This window comes from Gopherus evgoodei, unplaced genomic scaffold (genome assembly GCF_007399415.2).
Source record: "Gopherus evgoodei ecotype Sinaloan lineage unplaced genomic scaffold, rGopEvg1_v1.p scaffold_44_arrow_ctg1, whole genome shotgun sequence".
NCBI lineage: Eukaryota > Metazoa > Chordata > Testudines > Testudinidae > Gopherus > Gopherus evgoodei.
Window position 1 is genome coordinate 1,252,825 of NW_022060065.1, and position 22,983 is coordinate 1,275,807.

The following is a 22,983-nucleotide window of genomic DNA, read 5'->3' on the forward strand; positions in this document are numbered from 1 at the left end:
ACGTACATTTTTCAGCAGCGAAGACAAGGCCACAGTGGTATCTTAAAGCAAGTTTAAGGCTTGGGCAATTGGACTCCTAACAAACAGCTACTTCTTACTCCTTCACTCGTTACAGAATTGCATTCTGCTAATTTTCATTAGGATGGTTACCCACTGGCACTGCTGTGAAACTGGGCTACGTCTGCTCTTACAGCTGAACTGAATGCCACTGGAAGAGATAAGAGATGTCTGGCTTAACAAACTGTGGCTGACCTTGTATGTCTGAATTTATTACTTATCCTGAGCCTTAACCACAGCCATAGGAGTCTACTGCAGTGCAGTGTGAATACAGAGTCACCTCCCTTACTGTTCCTCTGGAAATAGTATCCAATAGCATCACAAAAATCACTTATGTTAGGGATAGAATTTGTTCCAAGAATTTTTATCATTTTCTATCTCCTCCTGCTGATGGGAAGTATAATCCAAGCATCTGGACTGATCTAAAAGAATATTAGAGAATACACTTCCCATGTATATTGAATACACAGTCTTAAATTAAAATCATTAAAAAATTCCCATTATGAGCAGCAGTTACTGGATGATTATGTTATAGGATGATATTAATTCAAGCACCATTCCAGGACTTCTCTCTTACTCTACTAATCTAAATATTTTAACAAGTACTGTCATCTGATCCTAAATGCTCTGTTTTATAGTATTACAAATATGACAGCAATATTTTGATTATTCAAAGCAAATCTCTATGGGTTTAAAAGGTAAGTCAGGCTGCTTGCATTCGATAAAGCATAAAATGACACTCTAGAGATGTACTTAATAATTTATATCTTATCATGACACTTGTCTGAGGTTTTTATACAATCCTGTTATCCAAATTTCAAAACAATTATCTAACTTTCCTTTTAAAACTGATTAACTTTGTTTTGTAATATGTAACATATAGGTTGCATCACATAATATAAATGAAACTGGCACTCTGACAATAGGTAAGAAATATCCATTGCATAAATCATTCATATCTCATATTTAGTTCTGGCCATATTATGAGAACAGAATATTTCCCCCCCAAAAGACACTTCAAAGTATTATTTATGATAATTTGTTTGAAAAAAATTATCAATCTGCATCATTAAAACATACAGGAAGACCTGAAATGTCGTGTACACAGAAGAAAATGTGCAATATTTCTGACACCAGTGTTTTAAACTTTCTCATTTAGTGTGACAGGCTACCCGCTAAAAGTGAATTAATAAACTCACAGAATCAGATGTGCTAGATGTGGTAAGCATTTAACTAGTAAATTATCTAGCAATTCAAGTTTCAAGAAATTACATGCAGACTGCTTACTAAAGTTCTTCAGAAGAACATATTTACGGGGTTTTAAATGACTAGTAATCCTGTGTAAAGTGTGCTATGGTCAGAAAACTGATTATATTCATAGATTATATGGCCAGAAGGGATCACTGTGATCATCCGAGTTTGACTTCCTGCATAACACAAGTGATAGGATTAACCTGAATTAACTGACTTTGAACAGTTCTTCCTCTGTAGATCTGCTCCATGTATTTATTCAGATATATATCTCTTCACTTTTCTGACAGAGTTTTTCTATGGCTTTTTACTTCTATTAGCACTGCAGAAGCAAGCCATTTAAGACAGACAGCTGCATTCTTCTCTGATTTGTATATTAAGAACAGATTTGGCAATTAAATCTCACCTGGAGAATCTTAACCCATTCTTAATCTGTACATTTCTAAACAAATTAACATTTGTCTTAGTTAAATGATAGCTGCATTATATGAAGCTTAACAACACTTCCCTACTTTCTTTTAAAGAGAATATAAAATGCCCTTTTAGAAGTATTTTTAAATGCATCACAGCATTTTTATGCTTAAAACAGGGATACAATTAAATGTTATGATTCACTGGGCCTACTACATATTTAGCAAGTCTCATCCTACTCTTCTCCCACTCTAAGGTTTGCAGGCTCAAATTAGACTTAACAGCTCTTCATAGTTGGCAGAATTCCCTTCTAGCCAATGAGCCTTTCCTCTGGAATACCAGGGCACTTTCTTATTTCTTCTAGCTTTTTGCTGGGTAACTATAGGCAGCTGTCTCCCTTTCTACTAGTCCTATTCTCAGGAGTTCTGCAAAAGGATTTTCTTCATAAAATAAAAGATTATACAAAGTTTATGGCAAATAGAACATAATGATTTGATTTTGAAACTGAACAGGTTTATAATCTTACTTCCATTCCTCTGGAGGGTGGGCTAATTCAAACCTCTCCCTCACATTGGATACACCCATGTCCAGATGTAGCCAGTGGACCTCCTCAGATTGCAGGTGACTAAGCCGTAATCCATAACAGGCCACATTCTTTACTTTGTGACTGTCCACTATCTTCTGAATTATGCCCTAAAACACACAAAAATGCACATTTTGTTATAAAACTTTTAGTACATGCCTGTAAAGGGTATATCATACTTTATACAGAGGGCTAATCAATGGATCCGACATAGCTACATTTATTAGGAATGCAAGAAAATAAGTTACTAACTGTTAAACCATAATTCCAGTTCTGAATTTTTAGTTATATGCTTTTACATGAATCTGTACCAGTCATGTATCTTACCAAAACTGAGCCACTACATAGAGAAAATGCTGGAGAGGAAAAGGGGCAGATTTGCAGATTTAAAAAAAAACACCACCTTTTACTTGTTAAATATTTCTAACTCTTCCGCAAATCATAACAGTCACTCCCTACCTACATTAGGAAAACAGTCAGAAGCTTTCCTCCTCTTTTGTGCTTGAACAAACAGGATTTAGTAAAAGGTTAATTCACACATGAACCCTTGATTTTTCCATCTAACTTGTCCTTGAGGGTCAACATTTATCTCTACAATGGCAGAAACATTTCTAATGCAAGAAGCATCTACTCAGGTAGATTTTTCTAACAGAAAAATTGTACCCCTGATTTGTCCTTTCATAAATTATAGCTTACACTAGCTCCAGGCAAGGAATAGTCAAAGTCCAGGAAAAGCCCACAGGTATCTGCCACAGAGCCCCACAGGAGGGGGAGCAGGACTACAGGGGCTAGGTAAGTAACAGTTTGCACAATATAGGGCAGTTTTGCAAAGTTCATTATTTTATATCCCAAAGGGTTTAAATGATTGAAAAACAACTTTTGAAACTGTGCAATACTATAAAAATCTGACCCTTATGGGGGTCTCTAGTCCAGCAGAATCTTTGATTGATGAGTCATCAGTAGCGTAGTGTATGCTGAGGTGCAACAGGGGTGAAGATGATGTGGGGCCTACAAACAGGAAAGGCAAGACAAATTAAACAGTACGCTAATGTCCTGTCCCACTTAGCTTTGCTATTGTGGTACTGACCACAAGGGTGCTAAAGCTGATGAAGTTTGTTTTTTCACATTTAACAGAAGCCTGCTTTTATGTACGGCTGTTTGTATACTGTACCAAACACTGCAGAATACAGTTGCTCATATCCAGGGTTACAAAGAGCACTCCTACTTCCAAGAGTACTTAGATGTACAAAGAGAAATATTTAACCCTCTCCTTACACTAAGGGCAATTTCTGTGTAAGTAAAGCCTGACATTTTGGCAAGCATGCTTTTTTCTGAAGGTCACACAAATAAAGCGCAAAACATGCACAGCTCACTTCAGAAATCTGCCCATGAAGGACAGTGTCTTGTCAATAATGAAAATAGGGGTCAATGTTCTGAAAAGGCAGTTGTACTCAAACTGAAATACGACAGAGATGAATTTGGGAAATGAAGTCAAGGCAAAATTGGATATTTTCCACACCAACAAAGCATTAAAAATATTGACAGATAAGCCGTAGTCGGAAACTGCTACCGTAGATAATCAAGTGTGTGGCCAGAAAAGAAATGAGGAGGAGATTCAAGAGCTTCCCTAACTATCAGCCTGGTATTTTCTAATGGGGCTCAGGAAATCAAGTGCCTAATTCTCATGGAAAGCCAGTGGGAGCTGGGTGCCTAAATCCCTTTGAAATCCCAGTCTCAATTTAAAAACACAAAATATTTCTTAACCTTATTCCAGAAAAGCGCAATAACTCTTCCGTTCACGTAACTAATCGCACCAAAATCAAGTAAGTATCAAGACAGTACTCTTTCGAGCTGAAAACACTGTCAATAAATACACAAGTTGAATACATAGGTAACACAGTCTGCATACGTGGTACTGTACTACACTGCTGTACAACAGGTTAGCTGTGTTAAACAACATGTCCCAACCTGAGAGCTTAAACTCTAAATACATATTGTGATTTTTTGTTTTTTTATTATCCTATAAAGTGAGAACAAGTTTTATCTAGAACATTTCGCAGAAAAGTAAACAAGCAGAGGTAGGCCATTCAGTGAGAAATTTAGAAAACATTTGGAGAATGGAGATGAAAGGTAAATACGACTTAATAGACAGATAAGTAAAATGGATTCACCTCTCTTCTCAAGTACAGTAAACTGATGAGAAGTACTTTTTACAATCTAATAAGTTAACAAATACATTTATCAAAAATTAAATATACTGAAGAATGAAATTAAGACAACCTTTACTGTAATTATTATTTTACAAACTTGTACATTTACGCAGAGCACAAGAACTGGTGCATACTACAAATCAAAATAAATATAGTATTTTGCTATCAGGCTTCCCTAGGGCTTGGCTACACTGGCACTTTACAGCGCTGCAACTTTCGCACTCAGGGGTGTGAAAAAACACCTCCCTGAGCGCTGCAAGATGCAGCGCTGTAAAGCCTCAGTGTAATCAGTGCCGCAGCGCTGGGAGCCGCAGCTGCAAGCTACACCCGTAAGGGATGTGGTTTACGTGCAGTGCTGGGAGAGCTCTCTCCCAGCGCTGGCGCTCCGACCACACTCCCAAATTTCGGAGCGGCAGTGCTCCGAAATTTCAAGTGTAGCCATACCCTAAGACTATTCCAATATTACAGCTTGACCCAAAAATGGAAAAATAAGAAAATAATGTGATCGAGACACTCAAGCTTTTAATACAGAGAGTTCATTAATTTTACACAAAAAAACTGAAGAAGTTTAATTTCAACTATTTGGAGCCAGATTCTCACCTTGAATAAATCAGGATCGCTCCACTGACCAACAACAATTGACACTAAGTGAGGATCTAACCCTGTGTGAGAAACAGCTACATGCATATAATCTAGTAAATTCCCACAGAGTAGAGCAGGATTTTGTTTTAGCCTGCTAGTGTTACAAAGCAGCAAAAGATTAAACCTCCATGAGTTTTACTGGCAGGGTGGCCATAATTTGGGCCAGTGTACTCAATTCTGACCCTTGTTAAACAATGCAGGGAAAGTCCTGGAATTCTGGAAAGCCTCCCCAGACTGTCTAGAGACACTTCCAATACCAGACAAAAGCAATTGCCAGAACATGTGCATGGATGACAGCTTCTCTGTCTTTCATGCTAACAAGAGACTTCACAAGTTGGGAAACCTTGCCACAAGCATGCCTGATGCTCTTTGTAATAGCGATTAGAATGTTTAATCAGAGGTTTTCAGACAGTTTAACTGATTAACAACTGTACAGTAGGAACTAAAACACCCTGAAGTAAGCCATGACTAAATGTTTGACACACTAACCACAGTGATATCTGAAAATTTCACAAGCTTAGGTATGACCAATGGAACTGTACAGTGTGTTCTAGGACCAGGAGTGTAGGTAAGGAATACCTGAGCTCCAGTCCTATCAATGGCCATTGTGTGGCCTTGAGCACATTCCACCTTATCAGTTTCCCAGTTAAAGAATACATTTATCTCCCACACAGGTACATTATAAGAATGAATGTTAATGCAGCACTTAACACACTCAAAGTGCTATAAGAGTGTTAAAGTTTCATGCAGGAAGTTTAAATTATAAATTGAAATGGACTGGACTAGAAAGCTTCAAATAAGTCAGATTTAAAATTTCCATAGGAAAAAAAACAACTGTGGAATGCCCACATTCATGCTTACTGCAGTAGAATTTAGCCACACAACATCTATTCATAGATTCCAAAGCCAAAAGGGACAATTATAATCATCTAGTTCAGGGGTTCTCAAATGTCATTTCACCGCAAACCCCTTCTGACAACAAAAATTACTACACGACCCCAGGTGGGGAGCCTGTAACCTGAACCCTGTCACCACAGGTGGGGGGCCTGTAACCTGAACCCCTTCACCCAGGAATGAAGCCCCAGATGGACAGTGCTAAATAAATAGGTGAAATAACCTCACTACTCTTACTTGAGATTTCCCTGTTTATGGATCCAAGGATCACATTAGCCCTTTTGGTTGCAGCGTCACACTGGGAGCTCATGTTCAGCTGATTATCAAGCACAACCCCAAATCTTTTTTAGAGTCACTGCTTTCTAAGAGAGTGTCCCCCCACTGTGTAAGTATGGCCTACATTCTTTGTTCCTAGACATTTAACTGCATTAAAAAAGACGGTTACTCACCTTTGTAACTGTTGTTCTTCGAGATGTGTTGCTCACATCCATTCCAGTTAGGTGTGCGCGCCGCGCGTGCACGTTCGTCGGAAACTTTTTACCCTAGCAACTCCAGTGGGCCGGCAGGTCGCCCCCTGGAGTGGCGCCGCCATGGCGCCCAATATATATCCCTGCCGGCCCGCCCGCTCCTCAGTTCCTTCTTGCCGGCTACTCCGACAGTGGGGAAGGAGGGCGGGTGTGGAATGGATGTGAGCAACACATCTCGAAGAACAACAGTTACAAAGGTGAGTAACCGTCTTTTCTTCTTCGAGTGATTGCTCACATCCATTCCAGTTAGGTGACTCCCAAGCCATACCTAGGCGGTGGGGTCGGAGTGAGAAGTCGCGGCATGGAGCACTGCAGTTCCGAAGGCCGCATCCTCTCTCGACTGCTGTACCAGGGCGTAGTGGGAAGCAAAGGTGTGGACCGATGACCAGGTCGCTGCCCGACAGATTTCCTGGATGGGCACACGGGCAAGGAAAGCCAGCGACGACGCCTGCGCCCTGGTAGAATGCGCAGTCACACGGCCCGTAGGGACATGGGCCAAGTCATAACAGGTCCTGATACAGGACGTAACCCACGAGGATAACCTCTGGGAGGAGATAGGAAGCCCTTTCATACGGTCCGCTACCGCCACGAAAAGCTGGGGGATTTGCGGAAGGGTTTGGTCCTCTCTATGTAGAACGCGAGAGCTCTACGGACATCCAGCGAGTGGAGCTGCTGCTCCCTGCCTGAGGAGTGAGGTTTTGGGAAAAAAACCGGGAGGAAAATCTCTTGGCTGACGTGGAAGGCTGAGACCACCTTGGGTAGAAAGGCAGGGTGCGGTCTAAGCTGCACCTTGTCTTTGTGGAAGACCGTGTATGGGGGGTCTACCACAAGGGCTCGGAGTTCCGACACCCGTCTAGCTGAGGTGATAGCTACTAGAAAGGCAGCCTTCCAAGAGAGGTAAAGCAGGGAGCAAGTAGCTAACGGCTCAAAGGGGGGCCCCATGAGCCGGGACAACACCAGGTTAAGATCCCAGGTTGGAGCAGGGGGACGGACGTTAGGGAATAAACGTTCCAGCCCTTTAAGGAATCTCGACACCGGCGGGTGAGAAAAAACGGAGCGACCGTCCGCACCCGGGTGAAAGGTGGAGATAGCTGCTAGATGGACTCGCAACGACGATAAGGCCAGACCTTGCTCTTTGAGGGACCAAACATAGTCTAAGATTTCGGTTACCGAAACTTCCATAGGGCGGAGATTTCTCTCTACGCACCAACAGGAGAAGCGTTTCCATTTCGCCGAATACGTGGCTCTTGTGGACGGTTTCCTGCTGCTCAAGAGCACCTCTCTCACGGGCGTGGAGCAGCGCAGCTCGGAACCAGTTAGCCACGCAGGAGCCACGCCGCTAGGTGCAGCGACTGCAGGTCTGGGTGACAGAGAGACCCGTGGTCCTGGGTAATCAGGTCCGGATGAAGGGGCAGGGGAACTGGGTCGGCTACGGCCAAGTCCAGCAGCATGGTGTACCAGTGCTGTCTGGGCCATGCCGGGGCCACCATGATCACACGAGCCCTGTCTCTGCGCACCTTCAGGAGGACCTTGTGAACCAGAGGGAACGGAGGAAACGCATAGTACAGGTGGGTCGACCACTGGATGAGGAAGGCATCCGCTATCGACCCCGGCTCCCTGCCCTGAAAGGAGCAGAACGCTTGGCACTTCCCGTTCCCCTTGGACGCAAAGAGGTCCACCCGGGGATAACCCCACCTCCGGAAAATGGAGAGAGCGACGTCCGGGCGAAGGGACCACTCGTGTGACAGGAAGGATCTGCTCAATCGATCCGCCAGCGTGTTCCGTACTCCGGGAAGGAAGGAAGCCCTGAGGTGAATGGAGTGGGCTACGCAAAAGTCCCAGAGTCGTATCGCCTCGAGGCACAGGGAGGAGGACCTGGTGCCGCCCTGCTTGTTGATATAATACATGGTCGTCGTGTTGTCCGTGAACACGGCTACACAACGACCCTGAAGCTGATGACAAAACGTTTGGCAAGCAAGGCGGACCGCTCTCAACTCCCTCATGTTGATGTGTAGCCCCACCTCCTCCTGAGACCACAGGCCCTGCGTCCGCAGGGTCCCTAGGTGGGCCCCCCAGCCTAGATCTGAGGCATCCGTTGTCAGGGATACCGAGGGCTGAGACGGGTGAAAGGGAAGACCCGCACACAATACGGACTGGTCCAACCACCAGCCGAAGGAATCTAAGACCTTCTGGGGGATTGTGAGTAACATGTCTAACGGTTGCCTTGCCGGCCTGTAATGACTGATAAGCCACAGCTGGAGAGGCCTCATGCGGAGCCGAGCGTAGTCGGTCACAAAGGTGCACGCCGCCATGTGGCCTAACAGGGTTAGACATGTCCTCACTGACGTCAACGGGGCTGACCGCAAGCGTTGAATGATCGCCGCCATGGTCTGGAACCGCTGCAGAGGCAGCGAGGCCCTGCCCACAGTGGCGTCCAGGACGGCCCCGATAAATTCCACCTTCTGAGTGGGCCTCAGGGTGGACTTGTCTGTGTTTATCAACAGGCCCAGACTCGCAAACATGCCGGTGATCACGCGGACATGGCTGGTCACCTGCTGTTCCGACGTGCCCCGAATCAACCAATCGTCCAGATAAGGGAACACGTGGACACGGTTGCGCCGAAGATGCGCCACGACAACTGCCATGCATTTTGTAAACACCCTCGGGGCCGTGGACAGGCCGAACGGGAGGACTGCAAATTGATAATGAAGAGCCCCCACAACGAAGCGGAGAAAGCGTCTGTGGCGCGGCCAAATGGCAATGTGGAAATACGCGTCCTGCATGTCGAGGGCGGCGTACCAGTCTCCCGGATCCAGGGATGGAATAATGGTCCCCAGGGATACCATGCGGAACTTCAACTTCACGAGGTATTTGTTGAGCTCTCGCAGGTCGAGGATAGGCCTGAGGCCCCCCTTGGCCTTGGGGATCAGGAAGTAGCGGGAATAAAACCCCTTGCCTTTCTCGTTTTCCGGAACCGCCTCTATAGCTCCTTTGCTGAGGAGCGTCTGCACCTCCTGCCGAAGGAATTGCTCGTGAGAGGGGTCCCTGAAGAGGGACGAGGAAGGAGGGCGGGAAGGAGGAAACGAAACAAACTGCAGGCGGTATCCCGTCTGCACCACGCTTAAGACCCAGCGGTCCGATGTTATTTGGGACCACGCCGGGAAGAAAAACGAAAGGCGGTTGGAAAACGGGGGGGAAGGATCCATAGGGGAAACTGTTACTGCGCCCTCGAGCGCACCTTCAAAATGAAGGCTTAGGACCAGGCGGGGGTTTTGAGGAGCCTTGGTTCTGCCCCCCTTGGTTCCCCGACTGCCTGCGCCTCCCGTTCCTGCCGCGGCGCCTGTAAAGGTCCTGCCGCTGGCGGAACTGGGAAAACGGCCTGCGTTGTTGTTGTTGTTGTTGTTGCGGCCGGAAGGGTCTACGCTGCGTCACGGGAGTGTGCATCCCGAGGGACCGCATAACGACTCGGTTATCCTTCAGACTCTTGAGTCTGGGGTCTGTTTTGTCAGAAAATAGGCCCTGGTCTTCGAATGGAAGGTCCTGTATAGTATGCTGGAGCTCCGGCGGAAGGCCGGAAACCTGCAGCCAGGAGATGCGACGCATCGTAACACCTGACGCAAGGGTACGGGCAGCCGAGTCCGCAGCGTCCAAGGAGGCTTGCAAGGCCGTGCGTGCGACCTTCTTGCCTTCGTCCAAGATGGCCGTAAACTCTTGGCGAGCATCCTGTGGCAGCAGCTCCTTAAATTTGTCCACTGCCACCCAGGAATCAAAGGCATATCTGCTCAGCAGGGCCTGCTGGTTGGAGACCCTGAGCTGCAGCGCCCCAGCCGAATACACCTTATGGCCAAGGAGGTCCATCCGCCTGGCCTCTCTTGATTTGGGGGCCGGAGCCTCCTGGCCATGACGCTCCCTATCGTTCACCGATTGAACCACCAGTGAACACGGGGTCGGGTGTACATGGAGATATTCGTATCCCCTGGAAGGGGCCATGTACTTCCTCTCGACGCCTTTTGCTGTCGGAGGGATGGAGGCCGGAGACTGCCAGATGGTGTTGGCGTTGGCCTGGATGGTTCGTATAAAGGGCAGGGCGACCCTGGTGGGAGCATCAGAGGAGATGATGGTTACAATTGGATCCTCTATCTCCGAGACCTCCTCCGCCTGCAGACTCAGATTTTGAGCCAATCGCCTGAGGAGGTCTTGGTGCGCCCTGAGATCCAGCGGGGGGGGACTGTTGGAGGAGGTACCCGCCACCGCCTCATCCGGGGAGGAGGATGATGAGACCCCCGGCACGAGAGTGTCTAACTGAGGGTCTTCCTCAGCCCTCGCCTCTGCCTCCGGAGCCACAGCGGAGTCCTGCTGCTTGGACCCTTCCTCCCCTTCCGGGGAGGGAGGGGGGCGAGACAACGAGGCTTCCGGGGCCCTACGTTCCGCAGTCGCCGGCCTAGGAGGGAGCTGCTGGGGGCCCTGGGCCTGATGGTACGCCCAGGGTGTCCAGAATTCCCACTGTTGTGGGCCTTGGTCCTGCAGCGGCGGATCACCAAACAGCGCCGCCTGCCGGTCGGTGCCCAGCGCATAGCCGCTGTCCGTCTGGGAGGATACGGACGGCTGTCTCGAGGGCCACGGTGGGGCCGACCCTGGATGGTACGGGTCTGCGCGGGCCGGCACGGAGGATCGTCGCGGTGCCGGGGACCGGTACCGGGAGTCATACCGGTGCCGGGATCGGGATCGGGACCGGGATCTGTCACGGTGCCGTGATCCTGATCGGTGCCGTGATCCTGATCGGTGCCGGGCGCCGCTTCGGTGCCGGGCGCCGCTTCGGTGCCGGGACCTGCTACCAGCTCGGTGCCGGGAGGTCGACCGGGACCTGCCACCAGCTCGGTGCCGGGAGGTCGAGCGAGACCGGGACCGGGACCTGCCACCAGCTCGGTGCCGGGAGGTCGACCGGTGCGGCGAGTAGCGTCGGGACCTGCTCCTGGAGTCGCGGTGCCGGTGTCGACTGGAGCCTGACCGCGACCTTCTCGATGCCGACCGGTGCCGCAAGTGCGACCGGTACCGCTGAGGGGAGCGGTGCCGGGACTGCGAGCGGCGTCGGGATCTGGAGCGCCCAAGACGTCGGGACCTGGATCGGGAACGACTGTCTCTGGGCGGTGCCGACATCATGGGCTTGCCTCTGGACACGACCCGCACCGGAGGTACCGGGGGTGGCAGCCGAGTAGGCTCAGTCAGGGCAATAAGGTCCCGAGCCGAGGCGAAGGTCTCCGGTGTGGACGGGACCACTATCTCAACCCCAGATCTCATGGGGGAGCTCGGCGGCACCGGACTCAACGGACCCGCCGGGCCCGGAGTCAACGGTGCTGACGGTGCCGGCGGCGCCGCGGCCGATGTCGAGGCCGGGCGCTCTAGCCGGGTCTGCCTGGCCGGAGTATTAGACTTCGACGGCCTTGGCTCTGGCTCCAGTGCCGGAGAGGGTCGGTGCCGAGGAGTCTTCTCGGTGCCGGAGCGATCCGGTGCCGGTGCCGATACCACGGCCTGCGAAGCCGTCGGGTCAAGTGCCGCCTCCATTAGGAGAGTTCGGAGCCTTTGATCCCTCTCCTTCTTTGTCCTCGGCTTAAAGGCCTTACAGATGCGGCACTTGTCGGATCTGTGCGATTCCCCGAGGCACTTCAGGCACGCTTCGTGGGGATCGCTGGTAGGCATGGGCTTCTTGCAGGCCGCACACTGCTTGAAGCCCGGCGAACCAGGCATGAGCCCGGTGCCGGGTGCCGGGAAGGGCTAAGCCCCCGGCGAAGAAGTACTTTACAACTAATTAACTTAACTATCAACTTAACAAACTAATTAACAACTATAATGAAACTAGAGATAACGATAGATAACGATAGATAACTAGGAGAGCTAGGGACGTGGAGGACAGCTATGCCGCGCTCCACAGTTCCAACGACCGACACGGCGGTAAGAAGGAACTGAGGAGCGGGCGGGCCGGCAGGGATATATATTGGGCGCCATGGCGGCGCCACTCCAGGGGGCGACCTGCCGGCCCACTGGAGTTGCTAGGGTAAAAAGTTTCCGACGAACGTGCACGCGCGGCGCGCACACCTAACTGGAATGGATGTGAGCAATCACTCGAAGAAGAACATGTATTGTTTCTTGCATGCAGTTTACCATGCAATCCAGATCACTCAGTCTTACAGACCTTCATTATTTACCACTCCCCCAATTTTTGTGTCATCTGCAAACTTTATCAGTGATGATTTTATGTTTTCTTAGGCCAAGAACTGATCCCTGCAGGACCTCCCAAGAAACACACTCGCTTGATGATTCTGTATTTACAATTACATTTTGAGATCTCTCAGTTAGTCATCAGTCAATCCACTTAATGCATGCCATGTTAATTTTATATCCTCTAGTTTTTTTAATCAAAATGACATGCAGAACCAAGAGAATGCTAACAGAAGTCTATCACATCAACATTATTACCTTTATCAACCAAACTTGTCATCTCATTAAAAAAAGATATTAAGTTAGTTTGCCAGGATCTTTTTTCCATAAACCCATGTTGATTGGCATTCACTATATTACCCTCCTTTAATGCTTTATTAATTGAATCCTGTATCAGCCACGCCATAATCTTGCCTGGAATCAATGTCAGACTGACAGGCTATAAATACCTGAGTAATCCTGTCAACCCTTTTAAAATATTCGCACAACATTAGCTTTCTTCTAGTCTTCTGGAACTTCCACAGTGTTCCAGGACTTATTGAAAATTATTGACATTTTACAAAAAATAATTACATTGTTTTAATCAAAATATTTTGCCTTTTGCCTGTCATCCAAGGATCTCAAGAGTACCTTACATCAACACAAGAAATGTAACAATACACAATTTATACACCAAAGATATTTTTGTTCAATAGTAATAGTAGTAATTAGCCTCATTATTGTGGTACAAAAGGGGGCCATTCATAGTTGCTTCTGGACACGGGACTATAGATTTATGTTCATAGTGCTATTTCTATAGATCTTTACCCGATAAGTGTATATTTCACTTGAAAGGAGCACAGTTATGTCCTGTCTCCTGGCTCAGGTACCCATCCATTATGTGCGCATGTACTAAATACAAAACAAGAAAAATGAGATACTCATGGAACAGTAGAGGGTACCTACTTTCTAGCTCATTTACCAATAATGCTCAAGAATGAGTCTCATATTTCTTAATATGTAGTTAGTCTGACAAATTGTTCTGTCATTTGGGCTATTCCTATCACTCAAACACAACTCTACAGTTTCAACAGTAGATGGATCACTACTAATGTGTAGAAGCAATTTCCAGACAGATCTGTCCTGTGCAGGAGATGGAACGGTTCTCTTTATTGCCCAATAAAGCCACCTCAGGGTTGGTTTTAAGTTTGGTCTGCATTTTGGCCCAAGTCCATGATATCTGAGCCATTCTCATCAGATGTGCAGGAAGTCTCCTCTGTGTCCAAGCCCTCTCCTGAATACTACGTTTTCCCCTGGATTATTTCACAAAATGACTGAAAGACCAACAGTTTCTATGTATTATTGTATACATAGAAATTACTACTACTACTAATACATTGTATTATTGTATTAATCTTGTCCTACTGCCCCTTATAGTTGGCTCTCAATGCACTAAAGCCACCTTCCTTTCTAACTCTAAATTGTGTTACCAGATCACATTCTCAGGTCTTCCTAACTGTTGCATTCACTCAAAACTACAAGCCATGGTATAGGAATATCCAAGAAATGGTCCAAGGACCAAATGCAGAGGGAGACCTTCGGGCTCCAGGGGAGGAGCAGACATTGTGAGGAAAGCCAACCAAGACATTTTACTGTATTTCTTGGTCAGGAACAGGGGAGTTGAAAGGCAGAAGGAGAATCCACTTTAACTAGGACAATAGTAGCATGCAGGGGGAGGAAAATATATTTTCAGGATGATTGTGGCTGAGAGCCAGGGACACAGCAACTCCTAAGTTTTCTAATTTGAGCATTGCCTCTCCCTGTAACTACAGGATGAGAACAATGCAGATTAACTATCAGTTTTATTGCTAGTGATCTCAAACCAGCTATTTATATTTGTCTATCAAGAAAGATAGAAGAATATATGGCTACAGGTATTTAATAGATAAAAAATTTATGCACACATAAATGCAAATTACTTCAGGCTCCTGGCAAATTGCCACCATAGCCCTCTGTGTTGCAAGGTTTAGATACCTTTTCTGTAGACTGTATGTTTGTTTCTATGGGTTGTTGTATAAATCTTTCTAGCTCAGCAACACAAAGAACAGCTTATTTAGGAAGCGCACACAAGACGAGGCACAGAACTAAAAGAACCCCAAATCAATTTTGTAAACAATCTGAGCTGTGGCTGTGTAATTGCTTAAAAAAACTGAAAACTTAGGGCCAGACCCTCAGCCAGTGTAATTCAAGTTAGTTTTATTCACTTCTGGCCCTTTTATTACCATCATCATTATTATTCATTATTTGTATTATGGTTTCTCTAGAGGCCGTAATCAATTATAGGCACTAGGGGGAAGGCGTACAACAGATCCCCCGACCACAGGAGTAGAAAAGTGCCGACGGGAGCCTCTATCAGTCCCTCAAATCAAGCAGAAAATGCGAACAGTTCCATCTGGGGAGTCCCCCACCTCTGGAAGATGATGCTGACCATTTCCGGATGGAGGCGAGACAAAAAGATCCTGCTGAAGTGATCTGCCAAAGCATTCCTGGCCCCGGGGAGGTGTGCAGCTATGAGATGGATGCCATGTTGTACACAGAAGTCCCAGAGCCTGAGAACTTCTTGGCAAACGGCAGACAAGCTGGCTCCCCCTTCCTTGCTGACACAGATCATGGCTGCTGTATTGTCCAGGAGGATCTGGACCACCTTGCTTTTTATGTGAGGTAGGAAGGATTGGTTGGACAGGCATGTGATGGGTTTGATCACAGAGGCCCCCTTGGGAGACTCGCCTGATGCGCTGAGACTACCTCTGAGCCTGTTTTCTCTGCCACTTTGGGCCTCCAGAACTCTGCCTTGTTGAGCCAGACATGCCAGTCTGCTCCACCACAGACCCAGGGTCTGAACCACACACCCTAAAGCTGCAGACTTAACTGAAAACAGCTTAAGAAGTGCTCCTATCTCCAGCACCCAGACACCCAACTCCAAACAGGATCAAACCCCCAATTAATCTGTTTTACTCTGTATAAAGCTTTTACAGGGTAAACTCATAAATTGTCTGCCCTCTGTAACACTGATAGAGAGATATGTACAGTTGTTTGCTCCCCTAGGTATTAATTACTTACTCTGGGTTAATTAATAAGCAAAAGTGATTTTATTAAATATAAAAAGTAGGATTTAAGTGGTTCCAAGTAACAAAAAACAGAACAAAGTAAGTTACCAAGCAAAATAAAAAAAAATAACACACAAGTCTAAGCCTAATACAGTCGGAAACTGAATACAGGTAAATCTCACCCACAGAGACGCTTCTTTCACAGACTAGATGCCTTTCTCGTCTGGGCCCAATTCTTTCCCCTGATACAGTCCTTGTTCCAGCTCAGGTAGTAGCTAGGGGATTTCTCATGACTGCAGCCTCATTTATTCTGTTCCACCCCCTTACATAGCTTTGGCACAAGGAGGGAATAATATTTTGTCTCTTTGGGTCCCCACTCCTCTTTCTAAATGGAAAAGCACCAGGTTTAACATGGATTCCAGTACCGGGTGACACAGTCACATGTCTTGTAGACCCCAAGCATTCATTCTTCCTGGCCTGACTCAAAGGAAGGCTTGCAAGTAAACAGATCCATTTACAACCAATTCTCCTAGTTGATGGGAGCCATCAAGATTCCAAACCACCATTAATGGCCCACACATTGCATAATTACAATAGGACCTCAGGGTTATATTTCATATTTCTAATTTCAGATACAAGAAAGATACATTTATACAAATAGGATGACCACAATTAGTAGATTATAAACTTTGTAATGATACCTTACAAGAGACCTCTTGCATGAAGCATATTCCAGTTACATTATAATCATGCTCATTAGCATATTTTCATAAAATCATATGGAGTGCAATGTTACAAGGTGAACCGCTCTAAGCTCTCTGACGTTGATGTGTAGGTAGAAATCATAACTTGACCAATGGCCTTGTGTCCTGAGATCATCCAGGTGGGCTCCCAACCCCAGGTCCAAGGCATTGGAGACAAGGGTCTTCAATGCAGGATTCTGCCATTAGGTGAGTGATGACTGTATGTGGTCCGGGACCCTGACAACCCGCTCATGTTGTGTCTGTTGGGGACACAGACTGACGTCATCCACGCTTGCAGGGGTGTGAGACGGAGCCAAGTGTGTCGGACCACATAAGTGCAGGCCACCATGTGGCCCAACAATCGCAGGTACATGTGAGCGGTGGTGAGAGAGTGGGCTTGCAGGCACGAGATGAGGTCCGCTTTGGCTTGGAACCGAGACTCGGGGAGGAAGGCTCAGGCCTGAGGCGAATCAACGACCGGTCCAATGAACTCTATGCACTGCACTGGACTTAGGGTCAACTTTTTCTCATTTATTAACAGCCCCTGATTGCGACAGGTGGAACAAATCAAACTGAGATGCTGCTGCACCTGATTCCAGGTCCGACTCTTTATTAGCCAGTCATCGAGGTATAGGTAAATTTGAACACCCTGGCGCCTTAGGTAGAGGGCCACTGGCGCTATGCACTTTATGAACACTCTTGGGGTTGACGAGAGACTGAATGACAAAGCTGTGAATTGGAAATGGTGCTGGCCCAGCGTAAAACGAAGGAAGCGCCTGTGCCCTGGAAAAATGGAAATACACATCCTTCAAGTTGTGGGTGGCATACCAATCTTCCAGATCCAGGGAGCGGATGATGGAGGTCAGGGAGACCATGCAAAACTTCAACTTTTTGAGAGACTTGTTGAGATGATGCGGGTCCAAAATGGTTCTGAGGCCTCTTTTTGCTTTTGGGATCAGGAAGTAGCAGGAGTAGAACCCCTTTCCTTTCATGTCTCGAGGGATCTCCTCCACTGCCCTCAGATGCAGGAGGTTCTCAGCCTCTTGGACGAGGAGTAGCTCATGAGAAGGGTCCCTGAAAAGGGATGGGGAAGGGGGGGTGAGAGGGACAGTCAGCCATGAACTGAAGAGTGTAACCTCAGGATATTATTTTGAGCACTCAATGGTCCGAGGTCAGCTGAGATCATGGTGACTGGCAGGGGTGGAGGCAGGCGAGGAAAGAGTAGGAAGGTGGATTCTGGGAGGTGAGTAGGGCATCGTCCTCAAATGCATCCTCAGAATGACTGCTTCTGGCCTCCTTGGTTTCTGGAAGGGCCAGGTTGGGCAGATGAATGGGAAGATGACGAGTGTTGCTGTTTAGACCCCTTGTCTCTATCGTTTCTCCTGTAGATGCCCAGCCAGGGAGTACCTCAAGACCTAGACTGTGGCAGCAGAGGACGAAACGGCTTCCTGGCCAGCTGAGGAGTATGAAGGTCAAAGGAGCAGGAGAGTGACAGGGGAATCTTTAAGGCCATGGAGTGTTGAGTCCATGAGCTCAGAGAAGAACCCTGTTCCCTCAAACCAGAGGTCAGATATAGTGGCCTGCATTTCCTGGGATAACCTGGAGGACTGCAACCAGGAGCTGCACTTTATGGCCACTGCAGAGTGTCCCAGGCCATCTGAAGGGCCCCCTTTGCCACTGCTGTGCCTTCATCCACTAAAGTGGCAAACTCCTGGGCTTGGTCATGAAGGAGGACCTCCTTGAATTTGTTAAGGTAGGCCCACAGGTTAACATTGTACCTGCCTATCAGGGCCTGGTGATTAGACACCAAAAATTGCAGACTTGCAGTCAAATAAATCTTTCTGCCAAATAAGTCCAGTCTCTTGGCGTCTCTGTTTTCAACATGCCACGGAGTTGACCCTGCTTGTCCCTTTTATTAATAGCTGACACAACTAATAAGGCCGCTGGAGGGTGTTTATACAGATATTTGAACTCTTTTGCAGGGACATACTACTTCTTTTCTGCCTTCTTAGAAGTAGGCAGAATTGAAGAGGGAGAGGTCTGCCAATCTTAAGGACTCCTGGGTGGATGGTCAGGATGACCTGGGCCGGGGTGGAGGAGGATATAAGGTTAAAGAGGTCGTTGGACTCCTCCGTGACATCCTCAATTTTCAAGTTAAAGTTGGTAGTCACTCTCTTAAGGAGAGCCTGGGGCTCCTTGAAGTTGTCGGGGGGCGGGGGGCACAGGAGGGTTGCCCATTTGGGAAGGACCCGCCACCTTTGTCCGAAGACAACGATGAAGAATGAACCACCAGGGGAGAAGCGGGTTCCCCTTCCTTCTCCAGGAATTGCTCCTTAGGTGCTGGAGTCTGATGCACTGCCCCCACATCAGATTCAGTACCATGTTCCGACTCAGGTGCCGGTGGTGCTAGAGGCAGTTTGTCCAAGGTCGCCAGGGAGAACTGGTGGGCCTGGCCTGGGCCTGGCATTACGGTCACACTCCACAGGTTCCTGTACAGCCATTGAGCAAGCCACTTTTGCTGCTGTTATGTTGTCGCTGCAGGTGCTGTGCCAGCTTTGTGGGTCAGCGAAGAACCACCCCTCTTTGGCAAGGGGCTGAACTCCCGGTCCAAGTCAAACCATTGCCCTTCCAGCAACCAAGGCAGAGCTGTCGAGGCCTGAGTCTGCCAACTAATCCTGGTTGGTGACCTCCGAGGCGAGGATTGGTGCCTGCCCAACAAGCAGTACCAGGGGGACGGAGACCATTGCCGCAACTGGGAGCAATCCTGCCCCGTGAGGACCGACATAGGGGAGACCATCTGGGCAAGGGTGACTTGCACCTTGGCAATCTGACTAGAAGCTCCACCTACAATGGAACCGACATGAGCAAGCACTTGAAGAAGAAGAGATGATGAAAGAGGGGAGAAATCAGTATAAGACTCGCTCTCTTCTAGCCCGATCATGTTCCACTCTTCTGACTAAAGGTGAGGGTCTACTAACATCACAATCCTGTTCCATCATACACCCCATGTAAGGAGGCCCTTCCAGGACAGGTATATGGCAGGGGCTATGATATTACCAAGGCTCCCTCTGAGACCAACTGCACTGGGTCCATGCTGGTCTGAGGTGGAACACCAATCTCTTCACTCATAGCCCAAAAAACACATTTTTACGACCTAGAGGGGTACTGTTGCAGTCCTGAGTCAAGTGTAGGGAGTGGGCCTGAGAGAGTCTTGCCAGTTCAGCATATTCTGTAGTGCCTGATTCCCACAGCTGTCTGCTGAGACACAACCACTCCTGTCAAGAAGTTGAGAAATTCATCTGCTGCCTTTGACTCTGTGGTAGTAGCATTTGCAAGTGAGAATCTCGTTGACAGTCTGGGCACAGCTTGGTTTCTCCCTGCTGCTACAGGACTTCTTGGGTTTCCTCATCTTCACCCCAGTCTGCCAAAACAAAGGACCAGGAAAAGGCTTTTGTACAAAATCCTTAATGCTTACAGCAAACTGCAGGCCAATAATCTCGAAGTCCACGAAACACCACTGGCAACTAAATGGTTCAGGAAATGTCACTATTAAAATTAACTAATAAAACAGAAAAATTAAAACTATTTTGATTCCAGGAACAAGCACCTAGTGGGTGAGATTTTGGAGCCCCCTGAATAACAGTTCTCAACTCCCTTCAAACATGCCAGTGGGACAGATAGCGCACTCATGAGTATTGCGGAACAACCTTCTTAACTGGCCCTGGAGATGCCCACTGTATATTAGTAAGCAGTAGAAAGCCACAGGGAGAGAACAGGGAAGGAGTAATGAAGGAGACTGATAACAGTTTCGCGCCTTTTTTTCCTGAGTGAACTGTGCAAACGCCATAGCACAGCAAGCATGGACCCTGCTCAGATCAAGACTGCAAACATGGACGTTGTAAACACCTTGTGCATTATCGTGCAGTCTATGCTGAACCAGGACCTGCAAATCCAGGCGAGGAGGAGGCGGCGACGAGAGTGATGAGGACATGGACGCAGAATTCTCTCAAATCGCGGGCCCCTGTGCTTTGGAGATCCTGACAGTAATGGGGCAGGTTCTAGCCACTGAACGCCAATTTTGGGCCCAGGAAACAAGCACAGACTGGTGGGACCGCATAGTTTTGCGGGTTTGAGACGATTCCTAGTGGCTGCGAAACTTTCGCATGCATAAGGGCACTTTCATGGAACTTTGTGACTTGCTTTCCCCTGCCCTGAAACACCAGAATACCAAGATGAGAGCAGCCTTCACAATTGAGAAGTGAGTGGCAATAACCCTCTGGAAGCTTGCAACGCCAGACAGCTACTGGTCAGTCCGGAATCAATTTGGAGTGGGAAAATCTACTGTGGGGGCTGCTGTGATGCAAGTAGCCAAAGCAATCATTAAGCTGCTGCTACGAAAGGTTGTGACTCTAGGAAATGTGCAGGTCATAGTAGATGGCTTTGCTGCAATGGGATTCCCTAACTGTGGTGGGGCGATAGATGGAACCCATATCCCTATCTTGGCACCGGAGCACCAGGGCACCCAGTACATAAACCGCAAGGGGTACTTTTCAATGGTGCTACAAGCATTGGTGGATCTCAAGGGATGTTTCACCAACATCCACGTGGGATGGCCAGGAAGGGTTCATGACGCTCGCATCTTCAGGAACACTACTCTGTTTAAACGGCTCCAGCAAGGGAATTACTTCCCAGACCAGAAAATAACAGCTGGGGATGTTGAAATGCCTGTAGTTATCCTGGAGGACCCAGCCTACCCCTTGATGCCATGGCTCATGAAGCCATACACAGGCAGCCTGGACTGTAGTCAGGAGTTGTTCAACTACAGGCTGAGCAAGTGCAGAATGGTGGTAGAATGTGCATTTGGACGTTTAAAGGCATTACTGACTGCTCAGACCTCAGCCAAACCAATATCCCCACTGTTACTGCTGCTTGCTGTGTGCTCCACAATCTCTGTGAGAGTAAGGGGGAGACCTTTATGGCAGGATGGAAGGCTGAGGCAAATCACCTGGCAGCTGATTATGCACAGCCAGACATAAGGGCGATTAGAAGAGCACACCAGGAAGCAGTGCGCATCAGAGAAGCTTTGAAAACGAGTTTCATCATGGGCCAGGGTACGATGTGACTGCTGTGTTTGTTTCCCCTTGATGAACCCCCCTCCTCCTTGATTGACTCATTCCCTGTAAGCAACCCACCCTCCCGCTTCGATTACAGCTTGCTTAAGGAAATAAAGTCATTATCGTTTAAAAATCATGTATTCTTTATTAAGGCCTTGTCTACACTACAGAGTTGCAGCGCTGGTGAGGGGGTTACAGCGCTGCAACTTAGAATGTGTACACACCTGCACAGCACGGCCAGCGCTGCAACTCCCTGTTTGCAGCGCTGGCCGTACACCCAGTCGAGCCTCGGGTGTAGAGGATCCAGCGCTGGATCACCAGCGCTGGTCATCAAGTGTAGACACTCACCAGCGTTTTTGTTGACCTCCGTGGCATAAGCAGGTATCCCAGCATAACTGAAGAAGCCTCTCTGCTAATCAAGCAAACTCCACTGCCCTGGGCTCACCTGACCCCTCCTTTAAATGCCCCGAGAATTTTAAAAATCCCCTTCCTGTTTGCTCAGCCAGGTGTGGAGGCAATTAATCTATCAATCACTGACCATGCCTCCACGCACCAAACGAGCCCCAGCATGGACCAATGCAGAGCTGCAGGACCTCATTAGTGTTTGGGGAGAGGAGGCTGTGCAAACACAGCTGCGCTCCAGAAGGAGAAATTATGATACGTATGGGCAGATATCGCAGTCCTTGATGAGAAGGGGCCATGAACGGGATGCGTTGCAGTGCAGGGTAAAAATTAAAGAGCTGAGGAGTGCTTATTGCAAAGCCCGTGAGGGAAATCGCCGCTCAGGAGCTGCCCCCACAACCTGCCGGTTTTACAAGGAGCTGGATGCCATACTTGGGTGTGACCCCACTACAAATCCTAGGAGCACGATGGAGAGTTCAGAGCAGGGAGAAGTGGGGGAGGTTGTAGAGGACGGAGACAGTGAGGCTACTGGCGTGGAGGGAGACACCCCGGAGTCCCAGTACACATGCAGCCAGGAGCTCTTCTCAAGCCCGGAGGAGGCTAGCCAGTCGCAGCAGCTGGAAGTTGATGTTGAGGAGGAAGCTGAGGATCGTGCTCGGAGTAAGTAGATTTCTATGTTTTGGGAGAGGAGGATTTTGGTTATGGCTGCCTGCATGCATGCCTAAACGTGGAATAGCCCATTGATTTGCTCTATCACGTCTCTGTAATCTGCCTCGGTAATCTCTTGAAATGTTGCTGCAAGAGCATTTGCAATTTGCTTTCTCAAATTGATCGGGAGAGCCACCGT

At 48.0% G+C, this 22,983-nt stretch overlaps 1 protein-coding gene across 21 annotated transcripts in view; it reads right to left on the reverse strand.

Moving 5' to 3' along the window:
* The window catches only part of PTK2 (protein tyrosine kinase 2), a 430,903-nt gene that overhangs the window by 227,156 nt on the left and 180,764 nt on the right, over positions 1-22,983 (reverse strand). For all 21 annotated transcript variants that reach the window (XM_030546389.1, XM_030546388.1, XM_030546386.1 and 18 more), the window contains one exon: positions 2,246-2,412. In XM_030546389.1, coding sequence (XP_030402249.1) covers positions 2,246-2,412 — 167 coding nt within the window. The remainder of the gene's footprint in view (positions 1-2,245; positions 2,413-22,983) is intronic.